The following is a 12189-nucleotide window of genomic DNA, read 5'->3' on the forward strand; positions in this document are numbered from 1 at the left end:
ATGGTTCATTGCCGCAAAATATACCAATCATCTTCATTTGTTATCATTTAATCATCAACATTATCACTGATATTATTATTTGTATTATCATGTCCGTTAATATCACTTCAAAGTTATAATTATCATTATCATCATCACTGTTATCATCATCACCATCATCATTCATTCATTATCTATTTCCAATCGTTCTCCAATATCAATTTTACATTTCATATAATTAAGAATATATGAAAGATAATAGTGATGATTATGGTGATGCTGGTAATCATGAACATTAGATCCGTTTTGTGAGATAATTTATGCGATTTTACATGCTAATCGCTACTCTATGATGGTGAGAGAAAGAACTTAGTCGGGACGGTAGTTACTGTATACACGCAGTTTAATACACTATAGTACAAAAGATTCCCCATCTGACGGGCCAACAGTCTTTTGAAGTAGGCTCATCTATTGATATTATGACAATAATCACGACAGCGGATATGGGGAACTATTCTCTGAGCGCCTCTCCCATTCATTGTTGTCTGTGGCGAACCCGCTGAGCATGCCATTGTCAATGATTCTCTACACGGGTGAGTGATCTTGCTTTTTCATGATCATAGGCCTGGGCAATGACTAAGAACAGTTCGATGAGTATCAAAGCCAAGTAATCCTGAAAGGTCAATAATGTTCAATTCTCTTGCTGGAGAAGACTATATCATGGCCCTATTTGCTTTTGCTGTAGGCCAGTTATAACTGTGTACAACCTGATATAGATGATAAATAATAATTATCTTTCATCTATTTTAGAGTAATGATCTAATGTTAATATCATTCTACATAATCACCCTGAAGCTTACGGCCCCATATCTTCACCCGTGAAGTATTGAAATTTGAAGTTTAAATTATTGAACATGATGGCATCCTTGTATTGTACTGATTTTTACTATCACTGCAATATAGATAAAAACAGAGTTAATTCTACTCACATTGATTTTTACTTTAGAACAAATTCAACCCCCCTTCCCTTCCCGCTACAACCTTTCTTTCATTCCCTTTCATTATTTCCTTAACAAAATGATCCTAATTTCAATAACTATGATAATGACATAGATGATTTGCTGTTGACGATAATGATGATGCTGATGATAGTGATGATAATCAACACTGATGATGATGGTGGTGGTGGTGGCGGTGATGGTGAATGTGGTAGTGGTAGCCTTGGTGATTATGACAAATGAAAATACTGAAAGTTACGAAAGTCACACATTCAATGAATAATACCAAGAAACATACTTTTGTAAACATTTTAGAATGCTTGTTAATACTCGACTAAATTCAAAAGACAAAATTACGTATTATTTCCAAAGTTAATCGAAGAGTTTTAACATGACAATTAGAACAATAAATTAAACACTACCAATGCAGAGAACGATCGAGATGAGAATAAAAACTTGATCAGATGATGTAATATACTGATAAGCTTTTTCTTTATCTTCCTTTTTCCTCTTCGTATTCTTCCTCATCTCTCATTATTATTCTCATCCCTTTTTTACTGCTCCCCCATTCTACATGTACGTCTGCTTCTCCTTGGTAATTCTTCTTCTCCCACCTCATAGATTTATGAAGATAAAATTATAATGAAATAATAGAAATGTTTATGAAGATAATACTTATAATAGAGAAATGAAAATGATTGCGATTGTAACAGCGGTGATGACGATATCGATAATTATGAGAGGTCATAGACCATGTACAGCACAAAGTATCAGACGCAATTTCAAATATGATTACATGACGATTTCGATACGAAATATTTATCATAAATCTAGATCTAGTACATTAATATACACTTATTTTTGTAGAATAATGAAATCGCCGCTCAATATCGATAATTCTGATGATGGCTAAAACAGAAAAGCATACGTGGGACAGTGTATTATAATATTGCCTCGAAAAATACCTGACATTTGATGGAATTCCGTGCTTATATCGCTCATTTCTCAGCACTTTTACGATTTTCTTTCACAGGGCTTTTTGGCAAATAGTTTTCATTTATACAAACAAACACTTCGTTGGTAAATTTCATTGGATTCTGATCAAACTAATTTTCAGATCGTTACCACATTTGGTAATTATCTTCAATTCCGAACATTACGTTTAATACGTTAAACCAATTAAATGAAAATACATACTTTAGTCTGTTATAAGTTGTTTATGTGTTGTACTCTCATACCCCGAGAGGGGATCGATAAGGGTGAATAAAATTTAAATCTAAATCAGGGCGGATCCAGCCTCCGCCACTGCATGTCTTCCCCTCTGTTCCCCTTTCACTCTTTCCCTTTCCCCCCTTTATTTCTCCCCCCATCGTCCACCAGCTCTCTCTTCTTCTTTCCCTTATTTTCAGTCTCTATCCATTTCCATATTCCAATTTGTCCCCCCTCTCCCGTTGATTCTCGATCCTAAATTTCTTCCCCTCTCAAATTTCCTAGTTTTTTTCTCTTTCAACTGTTTTTCCTCCATATTTTATTCACCCTTCCTCTTCCTCCATCCCAATATTATTTTCTTATTTTCTCTCTGTTTCCCCTTCCTTTTCTTTCCCTATCCTTCTTAGTTTTCTTCTTCCTCTTTTCATCTTCTCTTTTGGTCCCGCTTCTTTAAAACAAGGAGATAAAGAAAATTGAGAGACAATATGTTATCCTGGGGAAATGGTAGCCCGTCCAAAAATTGAACAAACTATTTTTAACAGTTTCTAATAAATCTTTGATCTATCTATGCCTAATAGTGCCAAGCTGTTCCGGTCATATTCATTTCATCTTTCCATTTCCTTCTCTTTTTTTTTTGGGGGGGGGGGGGGGGCTCCCGACACTTGTTTCAGATGCGAGTAATAATAAATATTCCAAGTTGACGTGAATTCTACGAATGGCTTTGGCTTACGAAACGAAAATGTGTGGAATCTTATTTTCCCACCTAAAACGTCATGAATTGACTCTCTTTCAATTACAAAAAAAGATGTTTTCATGGTTATTGCAGCAAATTCGAAAGATCAGTAACGATTTTTGACACTTGCGTGATTTTTGATTAAGCTACCGTGGCTTTATGAATGCACCCGAACTTCCATTATAGATGCGAACCAAAGTTCAGAACAGTGACCCGAACTCTCCGATCCGACAATAAATATGAAGGCATGCCTCTGTTTTGGTCGTGGAGGGAGCTATTTAGAATAGATTCTTCGGTCTTTCGACAGAAATTAAGACTTGCAGGAAAGACGAACAAAAGAACGGTGGCATCAATGGGCCTTTGATGGCGGCCGTTCCTTTGAAGACAAGGGAACGTTGGGCGGGAAAGCCGAAGCGAAAACCTGGATGCGGTAAGAACGATAAAGAACGGTGCATGGACTTTTGACAAGCTCCCTAAAAAAAGGGCATTCTATAGGGTATATACGGAGTATACATGAACGGAACATGCCGCGGAAAAGGGGAATGTGGGCTGGGCTTTCAGTCCCCACTTTTTTCAATAAACGCAGTGGCGTAATGAGAAAAAAAAATAGGAGCCAGATATTGGGGGCGGGGGTAAGCGCCCCGGCCACCCCATCTGTACGCCACTGAATAAACGTGTACAAAACGTAAATTTTACCCTCTGATTGTGTTTTTGCATGGTTTAATAATAGCCCTCTACCCCTACTTTGAAATTGTTCCGGGGGCCCCTGCAAAGTAACTTTGTAGAATTCCCTTTAAAATAATGACGAAAGACTTAAAAGAAGTCTCTGGCGAAAATTAGAGTAACCTTTTAGCATAGTTCGTTCTAGACTTTAGAGCATTTTGCGTTTTTCGGTTCGCATTTGGCTATTGGTTTTGGACGAACCAGTGGCGCAATAAAATAGACAGAAGAATGGGAGAAGGTCCATGAGTGTTTTGGGTTTTTTTGTGAAAACTTAGAGAGCGAGTCAACAACATCAACAAAACATTTTGTTTTTTTACTATTTGATAGATTTGTAATTTAAAAAGTAAAACTGGCCAGATATTGACGGAAGCTCGATGGACCTTATGAAGCAAAAAACATATCCAGTACTTCGTAAACTACTTTCTTTTGAAGGAGGGAAAGTAGCTTAGTTTGACAAGTGCTTTGACACTATATATTAAAGTGATTACTTCTGGCACTTTCTTGTTTATTGGTGTTTACATATCACAAATTTTCTCCCTTGATTGAGTTTGTGCTTGAAATAACAATATTATTTTAATGGCCTCGTTTATTTTGTTTTCTTTTTCGAAACAACATCAATTCAAACAATCGATAGGCTGTCAAGCTCGTGCTTGTTCCCAAGTATTTATCTTTTAGCTACTTTCTCGGGTTATTGTATGCAATTGAAAGGTAATTAAGTATTGTACCTCAAGCGTGGAGTCAGTATTAGGTTTCATCATTTTCCACATAATTAAAGGGGTATTTCAGGCTTAAAATAATATGAATTGAACAGATAAAAAAGTCAGAGAGACAGAAGACTGAAAATTCGATCGAAATCGGACAATAAATAACCAAGCAAGTTATGACATTTAGATTTACATAATTTCATTGAAACAGTTCTGTGAATGTCTTCATGAATATTCAGTGAGCGAACTGATGATGAAATATCCCCACTTGTCATTTTGTGTGTTATTATATGGAATTATGTTTATTCATTTTTTCCCATTGACAACTGATATAATGCATTAGATGTTCATTGCTGCAACTTATTTTATCATATAAGGAAGACAAAACATTCACGCTTGTATGAAAAATAGAATTATCATGATTTCATGTGATAACATAGGTAAATGATGTGACATCATCAGCCTATCTAATGAATATTCATGACGATGACGTGCATGTATGTTTTACAATATATAACTTATTTTAAAATGCGGTAACTTCGCTCGTTAGTTGTTATAAGATTTTGATGAAATTGTTAGCATTTTGATCGATGAAGTTTACTCTATTTATTTAAATATAATTATTTTCAGCCAGGAGACCCTTAAAGGTACCTTCAATTCGTCAGTAAAAACTTACCTCTTGGTCACCATTACTACTGTCATTAATATATTTTCCGCATACAAGTATATGATGGATAAATCATATCCGAACATAATGCATTTAATTAGAAGGTATAAACGACTCATTGAATTACGCACCCAAAATATTCAACGTGCATCAAAGTTCGTTATATTGCAGCAAAATAAAATAAACAAATAAAAAATGCAACATTTGCCAAAGGCATATGCAACCAATCGTGTATACATGTAATGTCCGCTGGCAAATGCACTGGAATTTATTTATAGTTTAAATCTTTTTTTCTTCATTTTATAAGCTTGCCCAATTCGTCATATGCATATCAGAATAGCACGAAGGGATAAGTGGGATTTTCCTGGCTTTCCTCCCAAAATATATTTCGAGACTTATAATGACACTAACTGGGTTATAAATCAATAGTATTGGAGTATTTTTATACCTGTCAGTGGCTTTGAGCATTCAGAGTGAAAGAAAACCAGTCCGATTGTTTTCCTTCTGTATATCACTGTCCTAGCCAATAAAATTTCGCTATGTGGCCTACATCATTTCGGACTTTTCGCATTTACCCCGGGGAAACTGACATCACAATGGAGCACTAAGAGGCTTTTGTCGAAAGTTGATGGACCGGGACAGCATTGGCATTCCTTGGCTCTCACTGAATAACTATATTTTTGCAATTATTCGTCCGGTGCAAATCTTCGGACTATCTGCTTTCCCAGTCCGCCAAACTTCGGCAAAAGCCTCTCGTCAGCTCTACATTGTGACTTTAATTGTATTTTCAAAGTAATCGATGTATTGTCGTGAGTTTCCCCATAGTTAATGCAAAAAGTCATCTCTGGCACTGCCTTTACCTACTGACTGACCTTCAAAAAATACCTCGTCCCTTGGTGATATGAGAAACAGAAACAAGAGACAGCGACGGCTGAAAGTCTATCTTACATCATTATTCATAATTTGTTTGGTCTTTTAATATCACTTATATTTAATATGCAAACACAATTTTGAACAACAAGCCAGAGGAACTTGTCGTCACTAAACACGTATACTGCCTTAAAAGGTACGACTGCCTGTAAACCTAAGCCCTCACTTGAGTAGTACATTAAGTCACTTTTCATCATTGATGATGTTCGCAGATATTTACATAGAGGTCACTTTGAAATCGCAACAATACATTTTTGGGTCTATCATTAATATGACTTGCAATTATTAACCTTTGACAAATTTATTGTATTACATACTGATATTTGTAGATTACACAAAGGAAATGATAGAAATTGTGCAAACATAATCAGCATAGCATTACTATTACGATTATATTTCGTTTGCATTTTAAAGATATATAATGTTATGTGTTTACTATTCATGAGTTATTATGTCTTTGTTTTTCAATTTTCACTTCTGCTGATTCCTCGATATTCAATGGTTCATTATTGGGTCTTCGTCAACTTCTTTACCCGACTACCTGTCCACCTTTCCTGCTGTTACCCACCTCCTTCTTTCTCCTATTTTTCCTTCTTCTTCCTATTCATTTATATCACGCCCTGGTCATGATTTGTTGAAAACTTATTGTCAGAAATTGATGTAAAAATATCATGTTAAGATATAATAGAATTGTCTACGGCCAAATGTAAAATCAAATACGTAAAATTTTGATAGCCATAAAATGTTATTACGATATGGAAAAATATATGGCAAAAACAAATTTGTGCAACAATGGAAAATTGCTCCTTTTTACAAAATGATTTTGAGTGATTTACGCATGTTGTTATGTCACTGCTTGTTCATTCACTACAGTGGCGTACCTAGGATTTTCCACAGGGGGGCCGATTTGTCCGCCAAAAAATTTGACAAGCAAAAAAAAAGGTCTGCAACCACAAATAAAGGATCTCGTCCGCCCTAAAAATTTGACAAGCAAAAAAAAAAAGAAATGGTCTTCAACCACAAAGGATTTCGTACCAGAATAAAATTTGACAAGCAAAAAAAAGAAAGAAAAAAAAAAGTCTTCAAGACTCATCAGGGGGGGGCAGTGATATGTCCCTTGCATGGGTTGTGACTCGTCAGGGGGGGGGGGCAGTCTGCCCCCTCTGTCCCCCCCCCGTAGGTACGCTAGTGATTCACTACCTACTATATAGAGTTATATATATTTTGTAATCATTTGTAATGTCTTTGTATCTTGAACATGATAATTCATGGATGATTTGTTTTTTATTAAACTCTCTTAATGGATTTGCATATATTTTGATATGTAACCTTGAATATGTAAATGAATGTTTATATTCAATAAGGTAACCCTGTGTAAATTCAATCCAATTCAGCTTTGGGCTTCATGTGGTTTTTAATATTTTCTAATCAAATCAAATGCAAAACAAGACGGTATAATCAGAGTTTAAGAGGATTGGAACGAGTGCATTTTAGACGGGTCAATGTACGACAAAAAAAAATACCATTACCCGGAACAAATTGCAACAAATGGTTTTTTCAACGGTTTTTAGTACTATTTGACCTCAGGAATAACATACTAAAGATCTACCCAAATCCGCATCCGGGAAAGAGGTTGTTTTCTACTCACCCACTATTCACCCTAAAATGCTATTTTGGTTCATATTCAATGGTCTAGGGCTAAAATAAGTTTTTGATACAAGCCAGAGTGAACACGGTGAATATAAGCACCCCAGGGTACCTGGAAAATCCCAAAATGGTTGCCGTAGGCTAAAAATCCAAATTCACCTATAAAGTGGCTTTAATTAGGTTTCCATTCAATGGGTTTAAGGGTGAAGTAGTACATTGGAACAAGCTACAAGGACAGTCAGTGGTCTAATGGGTCCAAAAATCCAATATGTCTTCTCAAAATGGAGTTTTAAATGGCAGTTGATAATTAAAATGGACATAGTTCATTTTATACCCGCCTGTGAGATATGATATTGGTGTCTAGACCAATGGTTTCAATGGTCAAAATACATTGGGGCGTTGATGCATCTCTGAGAAGGAGTTGTGTTTAAGCCTGGAGGAAACTTGCTTCTTTGCAATTTTGTAATTATGACCACGAGTTTTACTGCCCGGTAGATGATCGAAAAATTGTAAGGTATTAAGGTCATCATGGCCATGCATAATTTTATACACTTGAATCATTTTGAAAATGTACTTTTTTAAAACTGGATGCCACACCGTAGAGCAGCACTCGAGACTAGGCCTTATGATTGATTTGTACAAATCATTCATAATCAGCCATGATTATTTGAACATGGGAACTTTTGGCTTGCATGAGTCCATTGGCTTGCAATTTGAATTCCAAAATTCTACCCAGTTTAAACGATATGCATTTAAAAAAACTGAGCCATATCCTCTAGGATAAAAAAAAAAAACACGTTTTCTTGGATAATTTGAAATAAACTGTCATTGACTATGAAATTGTTATGTTCATATTCTCAATTAAAAGATGTATATTTCAAATGAACTTCATAACTTGAGTAGATAGGAGAGTATACATATCAGTCAATGATATGAAAGACTCAAACGTACCATGGACATGGCTTCGTTTAGTCTCATATATATATATATATATATACAGTGCGTCCCATAAAAACGAAACCGAGATTTATCGATGATTTATCATAACTTAATCGCAAATACAATAGACAAATGACCTACCATTTTAAAGCTTAAAATCTCCTCTTTCATCTGAAATTACTTAGATTATTTGTCATTCACGCATGAGTGAGCAAAAACAATTTGAAAAGGGGATACCAAAAGTCACTTGGCGGGCCGTATCTAAAGGCCCGGTCACATATAGCCCGACGCACGACCCACGCATTTAAAATTGGAAAATAGGACCAGTGCGTCGTTGTGCGCTCAACTCCTGTCAGAATTTCTGAAAGGCTAGCGAACTTGCATCGAATACATAACATATTGCTAACGCGCTGCGCGTATACTGGGCGCATATTGACCGTACACAGAGCGCATATACAAAACCTCCCAACGAATGCATCACGTATTGCGAGCGTGTTGAACGAATGGCTAGCGCTGGGCTAGCGCATGCACTGCGCGTTCAACGCGCAGCCCGCGACCGAAAACTTCCATTAAAAAAAAAATATAAACCAATGTATACATTTGTAGAAATAATACTATGTTATTAAGAAAATATATTATGTTACTTACACTACCAAAGAAAAATAGTTTGAAAATATTTTATGTTTAAATCAGTGTCAATTTATCAGGCAGGGAAAACACAAGTTATTTTTTGAAAAAAAAGTTGCCGGCAGATTTGAATATTATCACTAGACATAATACTTTTAATACTTTACAAATAAGAGTCAAAAAGTAAAGAAAGGGAAATATGAAAAAAGCTAAGAATAGACACATGTAGGAGAAAAGTGTGTGTGGATTTGTGTTCAAATGTATTTGCGTTGTTAGCGAGAGGGTGTGTGTGTGTGTGCGTGTGTATAATTATGTATGTTTGCAAGTGAATGCTTGTCAAATAAACAGTATATAAAGAATGGAATGAAATAGTACAAAGCATTAATCAACCATCATCCAATCACAATCTCTGTATAATTATAGCTGCCCGAACTGTTCACATAAATGTTGTCTATATCATTATGTCCTGTCATGGAACGGCACCGGCTTTGGAGTTGACCCAGTGCTTGATAAGATTCCTCTGCTTTTTTCCTTCCCTGCTGGAGGTATTGCTGCCAGCGACAGAGATGGTCTCTTGCATGTTAAGGCCTGATCTCCATGCTCCTGGGACCTAGTCATGACCAAGGTTCTCGGCACGGTCAAGCTGCTGGTTCTGCACACCTGGGTACCTTGTCCTCATCTAGTTGTGGAGGATGATGCATGCCGTGACAATGAGCTTGACGGTAGCTGGCTGCTGCTGCATCGTGGTCAGGAGAACTTGAAACCTGCTAGACAGAATGCCGAAGGCATTTTCGACAACCCTTCTGGCTCGGGAAAGCCGATAATTGAAAATGCGCTGCGACTGCGTCATACCTCTAAGACTGTACGGCTTCATAATTATTAGGACGTAGAGCGAATGCATTGTAGCCGACGAAAAAGTATGGTACATCCTGGTTGTCGTTGGGAAGAGGATCGGGATCCGGGAGGCCTAAACTGCCATCTTCAACACATTCTCTCAGCTCAGAAGCATTGTAGATCTGAGCGTCCGATGCCGATCCCATACCACCAATGTCTACCCAGATGAAGCGATAATCAGCATCCACGAGCGCCATGAGGACAACGGAGTAGAATCCTTTGTAGTTATATTAAAGAGAACCACTGTTTGGAGGACAATTGCAGCTGACATGCTTTCCATCGAGTGCACCACAGGTATGGGGGAAGTTCCACTTCTCAATGAACTGGTCAGATATGGCACGCCACTCATCGGGAGTGGTGGGACACTTCATCATCTCACCCTTGTACTCTTCGATGATGGCCTGGCATACTTCTGGGATGAGCAGGGGTATAGTATTGTGAGGGATTCTCCATCCATAGGACATTGAGCGATACTTGGTCCCAGACGCAAGATGTCGAAGGGTGAGAGCAAGCTTCAGGCCAGGATCGAGGGCATCTCTGTAGGTTGTATTCTGTTTGGTGATACTCGGGCCACCTCTTGGTAGCAGTTCGTCGAACATCTCTGGTGGCATTCGCATACAATTTTTGAAGGCTGCCTGGTCTTCGTTACGGAGTTCTACAAGAAGTTGATCATACATGGGTACCCGGTAGGAAGGAATTCATTTAATGCTCGAGCGCCCGATCATCCGACCGTTTGTATTAAGCGCTATATAAATGTTGCATATTATTATTATTATTATTATTATTACAAGCCAAACTGTCTTCTCCTTCCGATCCAGGGTCAGACCCAGTATCTTCGTTGACTTTTTTTCCTTTCTCCTTCTGGAGACTTGTAGTTGGTGAATAGTCAGTGCCATTAGGTTATGCTGATGTTGGAGAATTGCAATTTTACATTTCAATTGAGTGTCAGGATCATCCATCTTCCGAGGTGGTTCTTTCGAGGGCTGGAGGAGAAGTGATGAGGAGTTGGTGCCGGATCCACTTATATGCCCTATGACTACACGCTAGGCACACGCCAGGTATATGTTAGGAACACGCTAGATAAACGTTGTGTGCGTTAGAGACACGTTCAACACTCGTTCAGCACTCGTTCAGCTCGTTCATATTCGTTGCGTGTTCGTTGGAAAGCACGTTATGTGTGCGCCAGTTGTTCGTTCGAAATCAGCCGCCGAACTTGCGACGGATACTCAACGTAGGCTCAGCGTACGTCTAGCGTTGGTCTAGCGCGCTTTGCGAATGTTTGGCGACTTCATGGCGTATAGAGTTATGCGTCGAGCTCTGCGCATATTTTTGAGCATGCTCAAAAAATTACGACGCACAAGCGAAGAGCGTCGAATACATAACGTTGGTAAAACGCGCTCGTCGAACGCTTAACGAACAATGGCGCAGATCTAGCGAGTAACAACGCATTGACCAAAACTGCAAAAATGCAACACGTGGGCCATGCGCCCCTCGTGCGTCGCCTATATGTGACCGGGATAGCTTCTGTGGGAAACCGGTGAAAACACGCTTATTTAATGAAATTATGGAAATACAAGCATTGTTTCGAGGGATCATAACTTTTTTACTACTTGACCATTTTCTGTGATTTAGGTATCAAAGAAAAGAGAAGATATTGAACTTTTTAGTCTTGTGATTTTCTTTTTGAAATTCAGATACCCCCCGCCAAATGAGTTTTTGGCATCCTTTCTTCGAATTGTTTTTGCTCAATCATGCGTGAATGAGGAATAATGGTAGGTCATTTGTCTATTTTATTAATGATTAAGTTATGATAAATCATCGCTAAATCTCGGTTTCGTTTTTTCTGGGACGCACTGTATATTATACACACACAAAAAAAAGTAAGTTCCCCCTAAATCATATTGATGTAACTTTTGAACGGAATTATTTTGAGATATGATATTTCGTAGGTGGTTTTCTACACTCATTAAGCAACTCCTTGGGAAAAATGAGATTGATCGGTTGATTCATGCATGAATAATTAAAGATTTAATTAAAAATGACCATTTTCGAAAGTCACAAGAGTCGTTTTTTCAAATTGTGTAAATACAAAGTTGGGCAAAAGTTGTTTTAGGTGAATTTTATGGCGTTAATGCTGTC

General features: G+C 37.6%; 1 protein-coding gene across 1 annotated transcript; it reads right to left on the reverse strand.

Moving 5' to 3' along the window:
* Positions 1-10280: 10280 nt before the first annotated feature.
* LOC129261469 (uncharacterized) lies at positions 10281-10727 on the reverse strand. Its single transcript, XM_054899528.2, has one exon. It carries the CDS (start codon positions 10725-10727, stop codon positions 10281-10283), a length of 447 nt encoding a protein of 148 aa, XP_054755503.2.
* Positions 10728-12189: the final 1462 nt, after the last annotated feature.

The sequence above is a fragment of the Lytechinus pictus genome, chromosome 4, assembly GCF_037042905.1.
Source record: "Lytechinus pictus isolate F3 Inbred chromosome 4, Lp3.0, whole genome shotgun sequence".
NCBI lineage: Eukaryota > Metazoa > Echinodermata > Echinoidea > Temnopleuroida > Toxopneustidae > Lytechinus > Lytechinus pictus.

Excerpts from the sequence above, each read along its gene's own strand:
- LOC129261469 (XM_054899528.2), bottom strand. The coding sequence starts at position 10,727 with ATGTATGATCAACTTCTTGTAGAACTCCGTAACGAAGACCAGGCAGCC.